Here is a 23584-nt window from a genome sequence, read left to right as displayed (position 1 = left end):
CTGTAGGGAGCAGGAGAAAAAAAGTAGGTCTTTGACAAGTCCAGCATGGTTAAACTTGGGTGTGAGGCTGGAGGTAAGGCCTTTGGAAAGGACTGATATGTCTTTGGGACTGAGGTTTCTGGTCACAAGGTTGACAACTGTGTTTTAGGTTTGTTTGGGTTCTGGATTTCATGGAGCGTTGGAACAGAGTTTTGGTGGATGTGGCAAATTGAAACGATCAGCTAGGCTGGGTCTGGTTGCTATGAAGGGCTGACTAAAGTTTTCACTGTGGGTAGGATAGGTGTTGATGGGCAGTGGTGCTCCAAAGGGGGGAGTGGGATATCGACAGGTTGGAAAATTTATGGAGGTGGTATCCAGAATGCTCTTCCAAGATTTGGAGGGCAAGGGTTTCAATTGTGGATATGTGGTGCATGTAACAAGGATTGCACAGTATAATGTTGGATTTGTCAAAGACCTACAGAGGAAACACCTTCCACGGATGCTTTTCCTCCAACTTGGCCAAACAATCCTCCTCCAGGTCCCTTCCTATGAACACTTACCTCTCAGCAGAAGAAAGGACAGTCACTCACAACATAATCTCAAAACGGATCTTGACCAATCTACCTCCCTGCAGAAAGAGACTCCATCACTATCATGATGCATTGCAGTAACTACTGGACACAAGGCTCCCACCATCTGTCTGGCTATTCCACCTACAAGCTCTGTTCGAGTGATCCCATTTCTGAAGGCCAACGTAACCTCCACTCCCTACAGAAATCCTCAGACACATACCAGATCTCTCCCCTGATTACCTCTCACCCACCGTCAACAAGCTGCCCAAAATCCAAAAACCCAATACTCTAGGGTACCCCACTGCAGCTGCTTATTGTGCTCCTGATGCCACCTCCCCATACACCAACATCCTTGATGCCCAGGGCCTTATCACTATCCAACACTACCTCTCCCAATATCCTTCAGATTCCAAACCCACTAACTCACTCAAACAAATTTGTGGCACAGCCATTGGCACCCGAATGACACCTCCTATGTCAACCTTTTTATGAGCCATCTAGAGGAAACATTGCTAGCCTCCCAAAACCACAAACCTCCCGTCTGGTTAAATTTCACTGATGACCTTATCATGATCTGGACTCATGATGGCAAAGACAACCAATCATCACTTCTCCACAACCTCAACACCTTCCCTCCTGTCCACTTCACCTGGTCCTCCGCAAACCAATGTGCCACCTTCCTCAAGGTTGACATCCACCTCTCTGATGGCTCCACCCACACCTCTGTCCACATTTAACACACTAACCATCAACAGTACTCGCATTTTGACAGCTGTCACTCCTTGCACACCAAAAAATCACACTCACAGCCTGGCCATCTGTGAACAGTATACCTGCAGTGACAAATGCTGCCTTGCTCAGCCATATCCTTACAAGCCCCTAATCCTCCCAGTGCTTTCACGCATCAGCTAAAAAAGTGAACTGTCCTTTGTCACCCAATATCATACTGCAATGGAATGACTAAATCCTATCCTTTGCCAGGGATTTGATTATCTATCATCATGCCTATATATGAGGGACACCCTATCCAAGATCCTTCCTATGCATCCTAAAGTGCTGTTCTGTAACCCACCCAACCTACACAGCATCATGGTCCAACCCTATAACATTCCCACCCCACCCCCAACCATTTGCCACAAGGATCATACCCCTATGGAAGACTAAGGTGCAAGAACTGCCAATCAACCCACGCAACACTTCCAAATCCTGTCCTGTCACATGCTTATACTGCCCCATCAGAGGCAGAGCCACCTGTGAAAGCAGTCTTGTCGTATTTTTTAACTCTGCTGCAATCACTGCATAATTTTTTATGTTGACATGACAACCAACCAGCTGTCTAAAAGAATTAACGGCCATCACCAAACTCTGGCCCAGAACAAAGTTGACCACCACATGACCAACATGCAGCTGAGCATAATGTGCTGAAGTTCAATGGCTGCTTTACAACCCAGGCCATCTGTATCCTTCCCTCCACCACTGGCTTTTCTGAACAGTGCAGATGGGTGTTATCCTTGCAGCACATCCTTCACTCCCATAAGCCTCCTGGCCTCATTCTCCATTAACACAGTGTCTCCACACCCACAACCCAACTGTTTCCATTTACTATGTTCTATCACCCTCTCCCTATCCATGTCTCCATGTCACATTAATTATTCACTTCACCACACCACACCCCAGTACACCTGCTGAAGTGCAATGCCGGCACTCTGTCCAGCTGGCACAATGTAGTGTGCTTGTGCACTTGCTCTAGCTTCACAAAGGATTTATTTCAAAAGCTAGCTAGTTTTCTTCCTCTTTTGCTCATGTGCACACCTGTTGATGACTCAACACTTTTGGTGAGTGGTCTCCTTCACCCTTAAGTATTTAATAAACATTTTTATGATACAGGAGGCATTACTTTTTGTCCACCATTATAGTTTCCTAAATACATTTTTGTAACAGATTCATGATGTTTCTAATTCATGGGCCATATAACACCGCATGGTGTTTCAAGAAGATTCATTTGATTTCACACGATTCTACCTTTTACAGGAGTGGACACACCAACTTAGGGTAAATTTTAATGTACATACTGAAACTACATGTTTACCTTGGCTGCAGTGTCAAGTGGGTGGTTTATATGGTTGTCAGTAGCAGCAACATAGTCAGAAGGAGCAGCTGGCTAGCTTCCTTTGCCAATTATACAGTGGGTATGTTGGACACCCGCCTTTTACACTATTGCAAGAACAAGTTGAAATTTTCATTTTTCAACAGGATTGACAACCACTGACACTGCATGTAAGAACATTTCCCAATAATGAGCTGCCTCAGTGATGGATCAGCCATAAGCAATGTGCGGTTCTCACATTGCACCACTGCCTGTCTTAAGAGTGCCTAATCTCATGGCCTTTATTTTCTTTGATGGGGTTTGTGAAAGACCAGATCTATGTGCCTTCTACTAAAACAATTTTGTGTGAAATGCAATGCCATATAGCAACAGCAATGAACACAGTAACTTTAGACATGTTGACAAAAGTATAGAACAAATCTGACTAGTGTCTGGATGTTTATCATGCATCCAGTGGAGGGTAGAATGAATTTTTGTTAAAAATAAATGAAAACTCTGATTCAAAACTTTAATGTAAAAGGTACATCAGTGCTGTATGTGCACACATTTAAATGATGTATCCTTGTAAAATCAGATAGTTCTTTTAAAAATAAAAACTGTAACCCTATTCTTAACTTAAAATACCCTAGTCTTAATTTAAAATTCTTGCCAAGTTTCTACTTCATTTGTGTAGACAACAATACAACACAATATAATACCACTAAGTCCATTTTGGTAGAATACACAAGTTACAAGTTATTTTTCCATCTGCTTTGAAAGAATTTTGATGCAATAACAGATAGAATTTAATTAACAACTTCCACATTGTGAATGCTTGTCCCACTTCAGATCATTTTGGACTCATATTCCAAGGAATTTTGTGATCTGCATGTTTCCAAGGTTTTTACCAAATAGATTTACAGTTAGTACTACAAGGTGGTTGCCCTCTATTGTTTGTAATTGTGTTATAACAGGTTTTATGTATTTAATATAAGATTACTTGCAGAAAACCACTTTTCAATGTGTGGAGTACACTTCTCTGCTTCATTCCAGAAATCTTAGCATACCTTCCTTTTATCAGTAGACTGGTGTCCTCCACAAATTTAACATATTTATGGTAACAGCTGGGCAAGTCTACATCATTTAAAGAAGTGGAAAAAGTATAGGCCATAATTTTGTTCTTTGAAAGAATAGAGGGTTATGCTACTCCCCTCTTGGTATACAAGTTCATCTATCTGTTTCCTTTTCTGTTGATACAAGTTCACCAACTGATGTATGGGTTACCTCCTAGTTTGCTCAACAAGATAAAGTGACAAAACACACAAAAAAACTCTTGAAATATCAAGGATTTTGTTCTGCATCTTATAGGTTTCTTCAGAAAGGCAAAAAGATCAGTTTGAGCGAGTTTGCTTTTACAGATCCATGCTAGTTGCTTGAAAAGAAATGATTGTTTTCTATGAAATTCACAGGTCTTTTATAGAAGATTTTTTCAAGCTCTTTAGAAAAACCTGTCAGCAGTGATAATGGTCTACAGTTTGACTGCTCGTCAAAACGGGGGAGGGGGGGGGGGGGGGGGGGGGGGGGGGGGGGGGGGGGGGGGGGGAAGTGGAGGGCCCAGAAAATCACTGAAAGACACAGACATTTAGCATACATGTATGAGACAATGTTAGCAGCACCTGCCAGAGTTCGAAAGGGGCCTCATTGTGCATCTCCATTTGGTCAGCTGGTTGAATTGTGCAGTATCCAGATTTGATGGGCATTCTGATGTGGCAATAGCCCATTGTTCGATTGCATGGGAACATGAGGACATGTCAAGTTGTCAATGTTCCTGTCGACCACATTTGACCACCACAAGGGAGGATTGCCGATTGTGCACCAAGCACATAGTAATGCCTTCACATCTGCAACTGCCATCCAAAAACAGGTAATGGACTCAATGCAATGTTCTGTGTCATCCCACACCATTAGTCAGAGAGTGGCAGCAGCCAAACTAGGGAATTACCATTCCATGAATACACTGCCATTAACACCACTGGGACAATTGGCACAGACTGCCGATTATTGATGCCACAGAGTATTCAGTGATAAGTAATGGTTCTGCACTTCCCTGGCTAACTTGTTGGCGAGTATGGCGGAGACCTGAGGAGAGGCTCCATTCTTCCAACGTTTTGGAGAGGCACAGAAGTGTTACTCTTGGCCAGAGACATACCAAGGAATTCCTGTGTCCCTGGCAAAGTTGCTAAAGCTGCCATCCCCCCCAAATCCCCACCTTCCCAAAACTGCCTTCTAAATTGTTTTAAAGTAGATTTAGCAAATATTATAATTTTGTTAGTAGGTTTAATGAAAATGGAGCAATACTACTAAATGTTTGTTAAATAATGATGATTATGATGATGATTGGAGCGTGGGGCGCTCAACTGCGTGGTCATCAGCACCCGTACAAAGTCCAAATTTTTTTCACAGTCCAATCGAGCCATTGTCACGGATGATGATGATGACAACACAGACACCCAGTCCCCAGGCAGAGAAAATCCCCAACCCAGTCAGGAATCACACCTGGAACCCTGTGATCCGCAGGCAGCAACGCTAGCCACTTGACCACGAGCTGTGGACTTAGTTAACTGAACTATGTGGATGAAAAATATTGTACACAAAAAATTAAATGTGTCATTGTAGCAAATAAATTAGCAATGACATAAATTTCGTAAAAAAACTGAAAATAAAACAAAATTTAACTTTAAGTTTATAACACCTAGTGTACATTGGTTTTAGTACCATGTATAATAAAGAACAGATACCATTTGCTTCTGATAAATTGTTAATCAGAAATAAAAGAAAAAGGGCTATAATTATGAGCTGAGAACATATCCCATTCCAGGTATTGTATTTTACTACAATTTTCTTTGCATTTCCTTGCTCTGAGCGTAGCTGGTTACATCACTGAAGTAAAGTTTTGTTACCATGTAATATTTTATCGACAAGATAGCTAAATTTGACAGTCTGCTTTGACCCATACTTGACCATAATCATATTTTGTCATCTTTAATTTGTTCAAGCTGTGTTTACAAGATTAATAGAGTATACATGTGTATGGACAAAATGACTAAAAATTATTCCTCAGCCATGAAGGCTTATTCTTGAATTTGTTACAGTACCCATTCACTAACCTTTTGGATTCAACAACACTGTAGCAAAGTGGAATGACATTTTAACAACGGTGTACGTTTCTATCTGCGGGCTCAGCAAAAGACTGCTTCTCATAAGTGAAAGGGGTAGCAGAATGCACATAACCCTCCCAGTTAATTCTTAAACTGTCCTTAATTTTTTCCCCCTTGGGTCAGTATTTATGCCCCCCTGTGCCAGCACCCCTGGTGGAGGCCTACCTCACCAAGGCCCTGCTCCTAGGGTCATGGTGTAGGGAGCCATCAGGTATGGCTTCAGGTCATGGTTGGTAGTAATTGAGGGAACTCTGAAGGGAAAACAATACATCATGGACATCCTGCCGCTCCATTTGTTACCCCTCACGCAACAGTATAGTGGTGCCATTTTTCATCATGACATTGCATCTCCACGCCTGGCACATGTGCCTGTTAACTTTCTGCATGATGTCGAGGTATTCCTGTAGCCAGCAAGCTATCCATATATGTCCCTATTAGAAATGTATGAGGCCAGCTTGTACCATAAGTGTTTCCCGGCCAGGCCAGACCAGACCAGAGGGAGTGTAACCTCATTCTGACAAGTGGGCTTATTTTGTATAGTTCTTCGTTAATTTGATTTTGTTTGTCACTAAAAGAACATCAGGAATCCTGTGTGTGTGTGTGTGTGTGTGTGTGTGTGTGTGTGTGTGTGTGTGTGTGTGTGTGTGTGTGTGTGTGTGTTTTTCAACAGTACCGCTTCACTGATCATCTATTACAAAATCTACATTACAGTAAGGCACAACTTGTGCAGTAAGAAGCACTATGGCATAAACATGCCATTGGTGTGCACTTAGAGGAATAAGATGGACACATTCCAAGGAATGAGCCAGTAGATTATTCCAATACACTGAATAACACCTTGAGAGATGGAAAAAACCTCTAATGTTGACAAGAAGTTTTTAAAGCCTGGTCCCACAAAGAATTACACACACACACACACACACACACACACAGATTAACAGTCAATATGCACCATGATTTAATATGGAACAACATAACAGTTGACATTTTTACAAAATGGTGGTTGCAGCACAGGACAGAATTTAGTGGCATCTACCTGTTATCCAGAAAGATACAGTGATAGGAACCGAGTAGGAGTAAGATGAGGAGTAGGAGTATGAATTCCTGCACAACGATAATGCAATAATTCTTTTCTTCTGAAATGCCATGGAGGCAGAGCACAAGCCCCAATTAGGGAAGGTTACGAAAGGAAACTGGCCATGTCCACTCCAAGGGAACTATACTGGTATCTCCCTTAAACAATTTAAGGAAACCACAGAAAACCTAAATCTGAATGGCTGGACTGTACCGTTTCGTTCAGCATTCTCTTTACAGTTAACATCGCAATTTTCATACAAAATTAATTATGCATCGTGATGATTATTATAACAATTAATACATAGTAATGGGCATAATTATGAAAATAATGTTAGACGCATTAACACTGTGATAAGTATGTTCCTCTCAAACTGGAGTACCGTATTTTATGGACTATACGAGGCTACAGAATATAAGACGTACCTTAATTTTTAAGCATTTTTTTTTAAACATCATTTTTACCCATTTTATTATTAGATTACAAAATTCTTAGTTATAAAACCGAGCAGACCTTTATAATCCCTGGAAATTGTCATTTGAACTTTCTTCTTCTTCTTTTTCTTCTTCTTCTTCTTTTTCTTCTTCTTCTTCCTCCTCCTCCTCCTCCTCTTCCTCTTCCTCATCATCATCATTGTCCTCTTCAGATATAAGTGCTTCACTGATATCAGAGTGTTACTTATGCCACACTTCTTGAGAGATTTAACAATAACGTCTTCACTCACTCTACACCATGACTGTAGGTCATTTTAAAGCTCCCTTCGGCTTGAATTCATGTTGGATTTCATACATCATTTGTTCCATTCCTCTCTCATATACACTTTAAATTGTTTATTTACTGAGACATCAACAGATTGCAATTGTGAAGTAAGTCCTTCTGGAATAACGGCAAGCTCTGCATTTCCCTGCTTCGATTTCTCTCTCACAAAATTTTTCAAACGACTACTAAACTAATATAGCACAAGGAGAGAACTCTTCTCTCCCACACACTGTTAATCCATAATTTCATACCAGCCTCATCTCGTCCATCCAGCCCATCATGTACATTATCATCATCTGACGGTATTTCAGGTTTTGCCATTGTTTTGAAAATGATGAATGGATTAAGTTTAGCACCAATAGCACATGTAAAATAGCAATGTAGTGCATTTTTCCATGTCCACTTGTTTTTATAGCTACAGTTTTAGCACCTTTCATGGTAACAGTTCTGTTACTCAGCACATCATATGCCAGAGGAGTTTCATCCATATTCGCTATTTGGCTTAGTTCCACACTGCCCCCCCCCCCCTCCTCCTCCTGAAGTTGAATGATAAAGTGATGGAAAGATAATATTTTCTCTTCATATCCTGTGGCATTCTATGATATATTTTGGTTTTAGTTCACATGCTAAGTTCATGCCACTTCATAAAGCTGAGGCAGCAACCCACTCCACCCTTAAAGTCTGTTAAGTTCCACTGTAGCGCTGGCTTACAAACTTGTATTTGAATCATTTTTGTATTAATTCCAATGCCATTTGACAGTGTCCTTGAATCCATTTCAATACGCCATCATCTAGTTTTGGACTTTTGTATTCAGGCCTCTATCTGCAAATTTAGTCTTCCTCTTGTTTTTCAGTTCTTCTTTACTAGCCTTCAATTGTGAATGGTTTTTTTTGTAGGTGGTGGGCCAAAATGCTGCTTTGTTTCCATGCTGTTTGGTATATTCAATTACTTTTATAGCCCACATCATATAAATAGCTTTTTTCCATTACAAAACCAGCTACTAACAAAAATTTTGTACTGTTACCAATAACACAAATACTTTCATATTAAAGTCACTGGTATGTAGACTGCAATGATGCATCATAGACTAGACAGTGTTCTGGGTTTGTGATAGCGGGATGGGAGGGAGACAGTGTTAGCATGCTCGTGAATCCCCACAACTCATGTTTGTTGCATCAGTGCACTGCTGTTGCCAGTTCAATCCAACGTTGCCAGACAGAGAGAGGTTTCCCACAGCATCACGTATATGGCCATTTTTAATACTGGTGGGAATCTTAAATAAAAAACTGGACATTTTTATATTAATTTTGAGTATTAGGCATACCTGAATTAATAAAGGCAATTTCTTGAAGAAAAAAGCACATCTTATAGTCCATAAAATATGGTAAAGATTTACTAAAAGAAAGGTATCGTACCAGTCCTGAAAGAATCAATTCTGGTTAAGTTAATTTTTGGGGGAAGTACGACAAATAATAAGGTAATAGAAGAGACACTTAAAGAAAAAGCAACTGAGAAAGTAGAAAAACGGAGTCAGTCAGTCAGTCAGTCAGGAGGGAGGGAGGGAGGGAGGGAAGGGAGGGAGGGAAGGGAGGGAGGGAAGGGAGGGAGGGAAGGGAGGGAGGGGGGAGGGAGGGGGGAGGGAGGGGGGAGGGAGGGGGGAGGGAGGGGGAGGGAGGGGGAGGGAGGGGGGAGGGAGGGGGAGGGAGGGGGGAGGGAGGGGGGAGGGAGGGGGGAGGGAGGGGGGAGGGAGGGGGGAGGGAGGGGGGAGGGAGGGGGGAGGGAGGGGAGGGAGTGGGTTTGTTATTAGTGGCGCATAAATGATTCAGCACTGGACAGGATTAGACAGCTATGATTTACCAAGAGGGAAGATATGACACTGGTAACAGGAAAACCTTTGGTCTTCTCTTGAATACGGTTGGATTTCTGATCAGACATAGGTTGCACACTAGTTTGTTCCACATATGTATGATTTGTAGGAGATGGAGTCATATTCAGAGTTGTGCAAAGGTACAGGTAAAATGCTTATGGAATGATGGTAGTCATCTGATAAAAGAAGAGATGAACTGAGGAATTCAGTGACTAAGAAACTGATGATGAATAAAGAGACCGTAAAAAACATGTGATTAGCATCAATCATTAGAACAAATCATCTAGAGTTTTTACAATTCCCAATATGCTTAAAATTAAGGTTTTGGTAGAAGTAATACCCATATAGGTGTTTTTTTTTCAAATTCTAGAAGGAAATGGTTACCTTTTTTAATTGCATTTGGCAAGACATTTCCTGCACACAGAGAGAATCTGTTCCCTTGAATTTTGATGCTCATCCATACTTAATGTCAACATCTTACATAGGAATACTCTCACTCACTCTCTCTCTCTCTCTCTCTCCTCCTCCTCCTCTATATACAAAGTGAGTCAGGAGGAAAGGTATATGCTTTGAGGATGATTGTCTTAATCATTCTGAACAAAAAAACTCCATATGAGCATAACAGTTCCTGGGGAATTAACAGGAACAGTGGGGAACAGGATAAATGCAGGTGATAGTAAACGAAACATTGTGATACAATGTTTTGTTTAATTGTGTACATTCCCTCAGGAAATATGTTCACCATCAACTGCAATGCATTTTGCGGCTGTTGTGTTGCTGATCTTACCTCATTCGTAAGGTTCTCCTTTGCGTCCACTCTGTGCTTGTAAACTTTACTCTTAAGCCAACCTCACAAACAGTAATCTAATGGAGTAACATCGGGCAACTTCAGTGGCCAAGAAAGACAGATTTTCAAACAGCTATATGTCAGATATCGTTTATAAAGGGGCATGTGGATACAAAGTTTTTTTGTTCAGAATCACCAATACTATCGTCACTCAAAACGTGTGTGCCTTCCCTCCTGTCTCAACCAGTTTGTAAACTGAAGTTCCCTAGTTGTTTCTATCTGTACGTACATGCTAATCTCAGGAACTAGTGTATGGATTTTGATCCAGTTTTGACTAATAGATGGATTGATTCACAAGGAAGGTTTGTGCCTAAAAACTGGATGAACCACAATAAAGTAATGTCCACTGCTGCTCTGAAAATGACAGCTTTGCCACCTAGCAATACAAATGCCACAACTCTAGACAGCTCCCAAGCTTGAGCAGCATCCAGGTTGGGCCTAGTGGCCTATGACTTGCCTCAAAACTGAAACGTTATGCAATCAAATACCAGTCAGACCACGGATTTTTCACTTTTTAAACCTAACATTCACCTCTCAATGATGTGGACATTCACCTGAAGCAAAATGCGGCTTGGATTCAGTGTTAAACTGTATACTTCATTTTCCCATCAGCTTTGGTAGTCTAGCGGCAAAGTGTGGGCTTGGTAACCAAAAGGTCGCAGGATTACATCTCTGAGAGACCACAAATTTTTACCACTGTTTTTTATTCTACCAATCACTTGTCAATGATGTGCACATGTGCAAGAAACAAAAGGCGTTTCTGATTCCACATTAAACTGTAGGCCACCTTTTACCAGTGAGTGACTGGCTAAGGAGACTAGTGGCGTCTGCTGCTTAAATCTCTTTATTTGTATGGAAGTGATTATTTCAGTTACCTAATGTTCTCGTCCAGTTTTTAATCATAACTCTATGCAATACCCCATAGCCAAAATTACCATTACACCAGATAAGTCATCTGGCCATAGATACTTAATGCTACCTGTGCAAATCTGGTTGGGTCACTAGTGTCTCTCTCTCTCTCTCTCTCTCTCTCACTCTCTCTCTCTCTCTCTCTCTCTCTCTCATGTAGAAAGAGCCCTCATGTTATTCAGCTATCAGAATTTGTGCCTCTTCTGTACCTCCACTACCCACCTCAGCAAAAACTCCTACTCACTTAAGACGCAGTTACATTTGGATCTCAGTGACTGAAAACAGCAGTAGCCATGTGTGTACCTATGAGTTGTGCATGTACAAATGTGTCTGCTTTGCTGTGTCTATATCTGATGAAGGACTAAATCCAATAGCCATCTTTTTCAAAGCACTGTGTGCCACTCAAAGCCTCCTCTATGTGGTAAGCAACAATCTGCTCTTTTCTTATTGTTTAGTAGACTGAGCCATTTCGTGCTTCTTTGGTTTTTCTGCCAGGATCAATGTCATAAAATGTTCTGTGTGGTATTTCAAGTTGTGTTACTCCTGCTTCCTTCAGGTCTCCTTCAACTGCACAGTCCATTTAACTGTTTCATTTAATAGTTCCTTGGGTGAAAACAGAACACTTATAGGTTCAGTTCATTCTCCTTCTGTCCATCTGTGTGTGTGTGTCCTACTATTAAGACCCCTTTTCCTCAGGAATGGGTACAGATATCAAGTTCAAATTTATGTCAAACACTAAGGTCTATGGTCCCAGGTGGTGTAAATAATTTATCTTTTAAGTCAAAGGAATCAAAAGATACAGCCATATATGTCACATATTTTGATACTCGCAAACTCACTCACCAAAAGCTACAAACAAACTGTGTCTGGTGATTCAATGGAAAAGAACATGCATGGAAAATGTGAGGTTAAATTAAGTTGGTTCAGAATCCTCAGAGCGCAAGTCCTACTCACACTAGTTGAATTTTTTAGCTTTGACATTACTGTGGATTTTGTAGAATTCCACAGTCTGTCTATTTAGTCTGGTTGGTTTTGTTCTTTTAATATGTCCATGGTATTTTAGCCTGCATGTTTCATATCCAAATAAGCTTCAGTATACTTTTTATTTTCTTTATCTGCTCTCAGTCTGTGTAATTCAGACCTACAGTTTTCCTGATTACTTTTTGTTCTCCCTTTGAGTTTCTTCAGTGTCCCTCTTTCCATTTAACATGAGTGTTTCAGTCCTATAAAAGCACTCTTGTTTGATGACTGTCATAGTTTCTGAGTTTGGTTTATTTTGAGACACATTTTCTGTTACTGCACTCTTTTGTAAGTCTTGTGCCGCAAGATCGGTAGCTGACATAGCTGAGTAAAATGAAGGCATTACCCTCGAGTGTTGCAAGACTTTACAGAAGTGGGCCAAGTCAACTGAGCAAATTATGCAATATAGAAAGCTGATTTAGCAGGAACTGCTGCTCTGGCACTGAAGTGGTTACTTCGTGCTATCACCAAACTGAGCAGCCAGAGGTGCAGAAGTACCAGTCCAGCAGGTCCACAGCGCACACTGTCTGATTACCTCATGCTCACATCAAGGCTGTGTTATGACTTGAGTGGAAGAAACCAGTGCCGCAGCAATAAAAGAATGGGCTAGACCTGGATAAATATTCCCGATTTACAGCTACAGGTATCCCAGTCTGCCGGCATCAAGCTATGAGGAGGGACCTATGATGTTCAGTAGTCTTCATGTCTACTGACTGAGTTTCGTGGGTGTGCACATCATCTCCTGTGGATTTCGACGCTGCTAGCCACAGGGCCCTAATCATGCAGAATCCAATGCTTGGGACTTGCACTCTATAACTGGACGGTCTGTATGTGGCCTCTAGTTCATCCTTGGGGCACGCAACTGCTTGTCCGCTCCCAATTGTGTGGGCAAACTACTTGCTGCTTGCCTTATTCCTGTGGGCAGATTCTGCCGTTGGGGACTGCATGCAGTCTACATCTTTGTCATGCTCACTCTGGTCACCTACTCCCAATGCTGTTAGCAAACACAGGGCTGTGTGTGTCATGCAGTGTGTGTGCTTCATGAGATCAGTGACTTTGTAGTGCCGCTTGTGCTGACACTGCTTCTTCCTTTGTTACCAACTGCCTGCAGCCCCACGCTACTTGATGACCAGCATCAACCTCAGCACGCTCATACTTCTAATGCCCTGCTATCTGGAGTGACATCGCGCAAACTGATGTATTCAGAATAATAAATATATGGTTTGTCAATATCGCTTTACTGGCCCCTCATTACACATCTGACAGGAACCCACTTGCCAACCACCAATCATTCACACCCTGGAGTGGTGCTTCGTTGACATCCTGACCACCACCACTCAATTTTGTGATAACGAATTTCATAATCAACCTTTTCCAATCTACGAGGGTAAGTCAATTATCAACCAAAAAGTAGTTATAAAATTTTATTGTAGTCAAATGGTCTCCTTATGTTTCAATGCACTTAGTCCATCGTTGTACAGGCATCCTGATGCCCTCATAAAAGAAGGTTCTCAGCTGAACTGCGAGCCAGGAATGCGTGGCTTCTTTCACTGCTTCGCCTGATGCAAATTGACGGCTACTTAATGCCTATTCGAGTGGACCAAACAAGTGATAGTCAGAAGGGGCAAGACCAGGACTATATGGAGGATGATCCAATACTTCAAATTTGACTTTCTAGGGTGTTTCAGCAGTGTGGACAGCAGTATGTGGATGGGCATTGTCATGCAACAACACAACACCTTCTGATAGAAATCCTCGGCATTTGCTTCGAATTGCATACTTTAACCTGGCAGTAAGTATCTCACTGTAACATACACTGTTTATTGTTGTGCCCCTTTCCCTACAATGTTCCAGTACTGGACCCTGTGCATCCTACAAAACCGTAAGCATCAGTTTTCCTGGCGACTGTTGGGTCTTTAACTTTTACTTGCACGGCAAATTTGGATGTTTCCATTCCATACACTGCCGTTTACTCTCTGGTTCGTAAAGGTGGATCCATGTTTTGTCACCGGTAATGATCCTGTCTAAGAAGTTGTCCCCTTCGTTACCATAGCGATCCAAATGTTTTTTTGCAGATGTCCAAGTTCGTTTATTTATCCAATTGTGTGAGATTTTTTGGCACCTATTTTGCACAAACTTTATGAAACCCAAGTGTGTTGTGGATGATTTCATAGGCAGAGCTGCTACTGATTTGCAGACGATGTGCCACTTCGTCAATAGTTAATCATCTGTCTAAGAGAATGTGAATTCTCAATGGTTTCTTCATTTGTGGTGGTAAACGGTTGTCTGGCTCCTTCATCGTGCTTAACAATTGTGCGACCATTTCAGAATTTTTCAATCCATTCGTAGACAATCCATTGCGGCAAAACACTGTTCCCGTAGAGTATTTAAAGTCTTCGATGAATTTCGGCCCCCGATACGCCTTCAGCCCACAAAAAAACGGATCACTGAATGTCGCTCTTCTTCGGTGCAAATTGACAGCGGAGCAGCCATGATTAGCAGCACAGTAGTGATAACGAAACTCACCTAGCAGCATGAAAATTGTAAAGATATAATAACAAATAAACAAAGCATGCCTCATCAATGTAAAACACCAGTACTACCAAAATATGCAAAAATATAACTAAATTGTGGATAATAATTGACCTACCCTTGTAATTTCATTAACGTTTTCACCTTGTCGATTTTTCCATGTTTAGTTTTTAGAATTTTGGTTTCCAGGTATTTGTTAGGCTGGTTTTTTCAAATGATATTTGAAGCCCTACTCTTCCTGCAGTTTCTTTAAGAATTTCTATTTCTTTTTGCACTGTTTCAATGTCCTCACATAGAACTGCCTGGTTATCTGCAAAAGCTAAGCCACCTTTGTCAACACTGTTACTTCTTTACCGGTTCACCAATTTTAAGCTTGGATTACTTTTTCTCTGTCACGACTGAAATGTAATGGACAGAGTCCATCAACTTGTCTCACGCCTGTTTTAATTTAAAACTTTTCCAAAATTTTCCCCCTGAAGTTTATTGTAAATTTTGTATCATTTGTTGTGTAACTAATAATTGCAGTGGTTTTGAGGTCCAGACCACCACCTTACTTCTGATAGAAACCTTTCTACATCTACATCTACATTGATACTCCGCAAGCCACCCAACGGTGTGTGGCGGAGGGCACTTTACGTGCCACTGTCATTACCTCCCTTTCCTGTTCCAGTCGCGTATGGTTCGCGGGAAGAACGACTGCCTGAAAGCCTCCGTGCGCGCTCTAATCTCTCTAATTTTACATTCGTGATCTCCTCGGGAAGTATAAGTAGGGGGAAGCAATATATTCGATACCTCATCCAGAAACGCACCCTCTCGAAACCTGTCGAGCAAGCTACATCGCGATGCAGAGCGCCTCTCTTGCAGAGTCTGCCACTTGAGTTTATTAAACATCTCCGTAACGCTATCACGGTTACCAAATAACCCGGTGACGAAACGCGCCGCTCTTCTTTGGATCTTCTCTATCTCCTCCGTCAACCCGACCTGGTACGGATCCCACACTGATGAGCAATACTCAAGTATAGGTCGAACGAGTGTTTTGTAAGCCACCTCCTTTGTTGATGGACTACATTTTCTAAGCACTCTCCCAATGAATCTCAACCTGGTACCCGCCTTACCAACAATTAATTTTATATGATCATTCCACTTCAAATCGTTCCGTACGCATACTCCCAGATATTTTACAGAAGTAACTGCTACCAGTGTTTGTTCCGCTATCATATAATCATACAATAAAGGATCCTTCTTTCTATGTATTCGCAATACATTACATTTGTCTATGTTAAGGGTCAGTTGCCACTCCCTGCACCAAGTGCCTATCCGCTGCAGATCTTCCTGTATTTCGCTACAATTTTCTAATGCAGCAACTTCTCTGTATACTACAGCATCATCCGCGAAAAGCCGCATGGAACTTCCGACACTATCTACTAAGTCATTTATATATAATGTGAAAAGCAATGGTCCCATAACACTCCCCTGTGGCACGCCAGAGGTTACTTTAACGTCTGTAGACGTCTCTCCATTGATAACAACATGCTGTGTTCTGTTTGCTATGCAATTCTTCAGGCTTTCCCGACGAGGTGTTGTCATGATGATTAATCAGGTTTCTGCCAGTTATTCGCGTCTTTCCTGCACATTAAAAGTGTGTTCCATCCACCCACCAAGATTAAGGCTCTGCTATGAAGTGTGAAGGACGACCTGTATTTACAGAAACCATATGAATGTGATGTGACATACATCGGCCAGACAACGAGGACTGTTGATATCAGATGCAAGGAGCACCAAAGGCACACCAGACTGAGACAAGTAACCTAGCCACTGATTGCCGAGCATTGTTTAAAACTCAATCATTCTATCAAGTATAATCATGCCAAGATTTTCACACAAACATCGAGATAATGGGACAGCGGCATCAAAGAATCTATTGAGATAAAGGTCGCAGAGAATCTCATTGAGTGGGACACTGGTTTCCAGCTGAGCATGGCTTGGAACCCGGCACTCAATCTCCTGAAGATGCAACGGAGGCAACATCAAGACCCCAAGGGACACAAGTATGAAGATGGAATTAAATACCACGTAATAACGGATGCATGTGAAATGGTAACTCAGCAACAGACACAATACCTGAGAATGTTCTTCTGAGTCTCAAGTGGCAATTTGAACACCATCAGCCTGAAAATAACACAGTAGCTGCTCCTGGGGGTGGCAAGGACATTCGATGGAACGCCTAACATGGCACACCACGGTAACAGAACTAATTCACAGAAAGACTTAAAAGGTGACAATCAGAAGATAAAACATCTAGCACGGCTTGGACGGCATTCTGAACTTAATTCATCAATACTGACAATGGATAATAACCACAAAGTACACCCGCAGCATTCAGAGCACCCGCAGCTAGAAGAAAACACTACAGCCGCTGCTATTGGTTGGTGCACACCATGGACAGAGCGTCGGACGTGGCATGGACTGCACAAGGAGCACCTAGCACAACATAGGCCATAAATACCGGACTCGTTCCACACTGGAACCAGTATCAGACGGCACCTGAAGAAGACAGCGAGTCACACAATTAAAATATCATCCAGAAAAGATGCGAATAACTGGCAGAAACCCAATTAATCAACATGACACCTTTCTGTGCATTCAGTGCAACTTAGAAATTTTTAAAATATTTCCAAAATTCAATGCACTTAGCTTAGTTGGTAAGTACCTGTAGTAACATACCAGTTATTACACTTACCACCCACAGCGTCAATTGTATAGCGCTTCAACATTCAAACAGCGTGTTTGCAACTACCTGAGGTGACTGCCAGGGGCAGCCCGGTCACCAATCGCTCTCGCCAGATCTGCCGTGAGCACGCAGTAGTACACAAATGACACCTGACATGGATAGCCTCTTTATAATGGCATGTATGGACTCCCAGGCTCTCAGCTGTTAAATGTGTTTTGAGCCACCACTTTCACTGCATTCTTCTTGATGTCACTCTGTGACCCAGTAAATTGTATCCTTTTTATTGCTGTTTATTTCCTTGCGTTCCTAGTTGGAACACAAGTGGCAACATAGATGATCGAATTTTTGCATGTTTTGAGTTATGTGATTTCTGTGCTGTTCATCTCTTCCATGGAGGCTTTACTCCAGTCCCTTCTGCAACAACAGTAGGCAGATACGGCCATGGTGGAACAGTTGTTGACGATGTTGACTGCAGCTCAGCTACAGTTTGTTCACCCATCGGCATTTCCCCCTATGATGAATCTGCGGAAGACTGGCTTACTTAGAAGAAGCGGCTATGTCAACATTTCACGGTGTTCCAGGTAGTAAACATTGTGGTCCATAACATTTTTTCCTTGTTGTGGATGCCCCCTCACATGTATTTCTTACTGTGCCAGTCAGATCCTCTGCAAGAACCAGCATCACTTTCTTTAGACTATATGTGTCGTTTGTTGTCGTCCTATCACCACAAGCATACGTATGTGGTCGCTATGCATTCTGGATTCTACCACTGTTGCAAACAGCTCCAGCAATCGTATCAAGTTTGGATGCCCCCAGCAATCGTATCAAGTTTGGATGGCCGATCTTCACAGCCTCAATCAAAAGTCGGTTTGTCACAGTTCACTCTCAGGAGTCTTATGTGGACCCCACACTCAGAGATGCAATCATTCGCTCAGCCCTTGGTAAAGAGATGCGTCAATGTGCCCTTCAGTTGGAGGACCCTACGTTAGAAGATGTCTCCTGCACTATGGGCCACCAATTGGATCTGTTTGCCCCAGGGCTAGGTTGTGCAACCAACTTCACGACACGCATCACCCTCAAACCCTCTGCTTGCCCTCGCTGTTTTCAGGTGTGGCCAGTGCCAATAGCTTTATGTAACCAGGTTGAGACAGCTGGACTGATTAACATCACTGTGAATGGCTAGATCAATTTTCTCAAGTGAATGGGCTACATCCTTAGTTGTCATAAAAAAGTTGTTTGGTCAGCTCTGGCACTGTGGCAACTTCAAGATCACTATTAATGCACAGGCAGTCATAGACACATATCCCCACGCCTCTCCTGGGGGGGGAGATTCTTTTCCAAATCCGACCTGGCTGAAGGCTTCTTTCAGATTCCCTTGGACAATGCATCAAATCAGTTGCTTGTAGTTAATATGCCTTTTAGCCTCTATCAGTACCAATGGCTGACCTTCAGGATCAGCTAGTGTTCCTGCCACCTTTCAACATCTTTTAGAACAGGTCACAATGGTTGTTCCTCATTGCATTAACTGTCTTGATGATACAGTCATGACAGGTGTGAATATGGAGGATCACCTGTGTAATTTCCATTCTTTGTTTACTGTTCTACACGCCATAGGCCACAAACATAATCTCGCTTAAGCCTCACTTTTTCCAACCTTTAATTGTTTATCTAGGTCACAAAATTTCCCATCAGGGCCTGTGCCCCACGGAACAACATGTCGCCACCATTACAGCTTTGCCCCCTCAGTCTCATCTACATTTCATGGAAAAGTGGCATACCATCAAGTTTATTCCCAGAGCGCCTATTATTGCCCATCACTTTATTATGTTACTTCAGAAAAGTGCTTGTTTTGTTTGGTCTGCAGCCTGTGAACATGCTTTTGTGCAGCTTAAGGATAGTCTTTGCTCCGCACTGTGTCTTGCAGCATTTCAACCTGGCATGCATCCAGTCCTGGCCACAGCCATATCCCAGCCAGTATGGCCCATTGCCATTCAGATGGCTCCAATCTGCCTATTGCCTTCGCATAAAAAACAATCAACTCGGCTCAGCAATATTATTCTCAGGTGGAACAAGTAGCACTTGCTGATGTCTAGGCCTTACAAAATTTCAATGTCTCTTGTATGGTGTAAAATTTCATTTAATTACCAACCACAAGCCCTCAGTTTGCCTGTTCAGCTGATTGGTGTTCTTACCGGACAAAGCCACTCATCGTCTTCGGAGTTGGGCTCTGTTTTTGTCCTGGTACAACTATGAGACCCATTTTCGTCCCAAGTTGCATCATGCAAATGCGGATACTCTGTCCCAGCTACTCTTGGGCCCTGACCCCTCATCTGACCACGAGGGAATGCTTTGTTTTCAACTCAGTACAGAGGCAAGGCAGTTGGTGGATGGCTTTCCTGTTACCAGTTTCTATACTGTCTGTGCTGTGACGGGGGATCCGGTGCTCTGTTAGCTCATACATATGATACAATATGGACGGCCTGACCGTCCAACGCACCAGGCAGCAGATGCACTTCAAAATTGTTACACATTGTGTCATCACCTCTCCCTGTTGGATGGCATTATTCTCCTGCTGTTAGAAGGGCTTACTCACTGTATGGTGGTTCCAGCAACTCTACGATCAAAGGTTCTTCACTTATTCCATCAGGGTCAGTGTGGGATTGCTTGCACAAAACTGTTGGCGTGCCACATGTGTTTTGGCAGTATACCAATTGGGGAAATGGTCACATTGATTACACTGGTCTTTTTCAAAACACTTTGCAACTTACGCTTTTCCTCATTTTCCTTATGTTGTTCATCATTCACCCGCAACAGTAGACATGACCGTCACGGTCCTGTCGAAGTTCTTTGTAGAAGGTTTCGTACAATGGTCCTCAGTTCATGCTGACAGCTTTCCAGGACTTCCATACACAAAATAGCATTCGTCCTGTCCAAGTGCCTCCCTTCCTTCTACAGTTGAAGAGCGAGGCAGAACACCTTGTCCAGATGCTAAAGAGACAGATGCCCAAGCACGTAGGAGATTTCCCAGTCAAGGAGGCTCTCATTTTTTTTACATAATTACGTTAACAATGCTGGTTGGAGTCAAGAGTCCCATTGAGCTCCTGCATGGTCATCAGCAGTGGATGCTGTTTGATCTCTGGCTGGCAGGCAGGCATCTCCCAGCGATGCCAGTTTCGTCAATATTTGCACCCAGCATCCCACTCTGGACCAGGGCATTAGGAGGGAGCCCTCATTGGATTTCAGCCATCATTCACAGCCAACATTGTCACCGTGTCTTTGTGGTTCGCATGCAAGACTGATATGTGGCATACCACTGAAACCAGCTGCATCCCAGGATGAGCGCGGAGCCCCCCCCCCCCCCCTCTTTTCTTGTTGGCCCTGGCCACACTTGGGGTAGAGCAGGCCTGATCATGCCTACCTACCCCAGTGGTTGAGGCTTTGTCAGCACCAATGGGGATTTGCTTCCCTGTGGCTGATGCCAGTGCCTCCCACTGCACTGAAAGTATTTATAAAGTCCTGGTATTGTTTTTTGGAAGTCACCATCAATTTCACAGAGTTGACTGTTCACATACTTTCTCTTTGTTTGTCTTAATAATTCTGAAATTTCTTTCCTAGGCGCCAGGGACCTGTCACATACATTTTCTGATATGTTACTATTCCACATTTTGAATGTCTTTTGTCACAATTTTACTGCTTGTTCACAATTTTCATTCCACTAAGGGTATTTTTCTGCCTTTGTAAAAGAATTTGGTTTTGAACAGTTTGATAAAACATTCTATGAGTTGCTCTCAGTTTTGTGCTTGTGCTTTGTTGGGTTCATTTGCCAATAGCAGTAGTTGGATTTTAGTAGTATCAAATTTACAAATTAGTGACATCCTTCTGTTGATTTTAAGGACCTTTAAATTCAGTTTCACTTAGGTTAGGTAGTTATTTGTGTCCATATTTGCTCCTTTGTGTACCTGAACATTTAAAAATTTCCTTGTGATGTGGATACAAGATCGTGATATAATCAATTTGGAATTTACCAATATTCTTGTTGGTGGATTTCCACATTTTGTTTTGGGAGTATATTTCTTAAAATGGCCTGATGTAATTTTGAAACTGAAATTTCTATACAGTTCCACCAGTCTCTCTCCATTCTGACTGCTCCATTTGTGTGCAGGGGAGGTATCAAGTGTTTTGTTGAAATTTCTGTAATTCCCTAAGTAAGCTTTAAAATTTTTCACTACACGAACCATACATGATCCACGTATCACAACAAAAGCTTATCTGCTTGTTGTGATATATGGATCATCTGCGACTTCTCTCTACCTGTTTCTATTTCTGCAGTGGGCAAACACGCAGCCCTCTTCTGTACTACACAGAATTTAAATTAAAAACTCAACAATGATAGTTTGTTACAATAAGCAGCCAAAGAATCAACATAACTTCTTTTTTAAGAAGTATTGGTATTAAACTTGAGAACTTCACACATTATGGTTAAGAAACTTACAGTTGTGTAGTCGTGAGCTGCTTTCATTAAGTCATCACAGCCCTGGGTATCGGCAAACAGGCGGATTCCAATGCAGTTGGAGGGATCAAGCTGCTTTTTCAGAAAGCCGCAGCAAGCATCAACAATCTCTGGCATTTGCAGTAACCGAGCTGCACTGAGAAGCTTTTCAACAGTCTCTTCTCTGATCTCCACTTTGCCTGTTTGGGCATATGACAATAAGTATGGAATTAGTAAAATCGCTTTGTATTAGCTCTGATGTTATATCTTACCATAATATTAGTTACAAATGTTTTAACTCAGAAGTCTATAAATTAAAACTTACAGTATTTTCTAAAAATGTGAATGGGAGCTTCTGATAATGATTAAATGCAAGATGATACACAAAAATAGTATTTTCTAAAAACATGAAACAGTAACAAACCCTGGTGCAAACCAAAGAGAGAGTCAAATTGTGATAATTCAGTAATGCTTGGCCTAGGGGCAGGTGCTCCAAATACCACTGATGGAAAAAAATCAATCCCCAGTATTGGACTACAAACAGGACAGGGGATAGTAAATCAAATTAAGTTAGAAGAAACATTATTGCACCAAAAAGCAGAATCATGATTCCTTTAATTTTTAACACAGTGGAGATAGATAGTTCCTGCAAAAATTTGCACTTGTTTAACTCTTTGAGTCCCAACCTGAGCACAGCTCTGCTCATCTTCCTCCATTTGCATTGTTGTTATCAGTTTCTATTCAAGTTCGGTATGCTGTGGAATGACCTCTGCATGTTGCTGCCATCATCTGTAGGTTTTTGAACTATTTTGGCATTCTCAAGTACAACCCACATTTGTTCACAACCACTACAATGACGCTTCCACCATAGTTTTAGGGGTTTCTTGCTGTGCTAGAGCATGGGTAGTCAAACTTTGGTACCTACTGTCCACTTTTGTATCTGTGTTGCTGGTAAATTTTTCAACTGCCCACTGGTTTCACAGTAACGGTGATTTGCAAAGTAGGGAAGTCATTTTACTTTCTAAAATTTATAAAGTGAAGTTACAGTAAGTTAAAGCATATAATAATAATTACTTCACAAATACTTTGTCAATATTTTATGAAAACCCAATAAAAATGTGTTTAAAGTCTATCACCTACCACCCACCATGATATCTGGAACACCAACTAGTGGGCAATAGGGACACGTTGACCACCACTGTGCTTGTGTGTATTTTCTGATGATACAGACCAATACTGAGATCTAGTTGCTTTTGAATGAACCATTTGTAGACTCTGGTTCCAAAGGGGATGTTTCTGAAAGACAATATAGTGATTCTGCTTCTCAATCAGACTGAGGTACAAGAACTTTATTATTTCAATATTACTGTTCTACAAACTTTGCTTGAAAAATCTCCTAGGTAAATTATATTTCAACTGTGTTTTCAGATGAAATCCCATCTCTAACAGTGTATAATATATTCCTGAATAATCAAGATAGTATTTCAAATGTAGTGCCA

The 23584-nt window shown here is 41.8% G+C and overlaps 1 protein-coding gene across 2 annotated transcripts in view; it reads right to left on the bottom strand.

Annotated features, from left to right (window-relative positions):
* LOC124555516 (kelch-like protein 5) overlaps positions 1 to 23584 on the bottom strand; it is a 318356-nt gene that overhangs the window by 73917 nt on the left and 220855 nt on the right. For both annotated transcript variants that reach the window (XM_047129462.1, XM_047129463.1), the window contains one exon: positions 22089 to 22285. In XM_047129462.1, the coding sequence (XP_046985418.1) occupies positions 22089 to 22285 (197 nt within the window). The remainder of the gene's footprint in view (positions 1 to 22088; positions 22286 to 23584) is intronic.

This window comes from Schistocerca americana, chromosome X (genome assembly GCF_021461395.2).
Source record: "Schistocerca americana isolate TAMUIC-IGC-003095 chromosome X, iqSchAmer2.1, whole genome shotgun sequence".
Classification (NCBI taxonomy): Eukaryota; Metazoa; Arthropoda; class Insecta; order Orthoptera; family Acrididae; genus Schistocerca; species Schistocerca americana.
The sequence above is the reverse complement of the archived record's forward strand: the minus strand, read 5'-3'. Positions and strand labels throughout refer to the sequence as shown.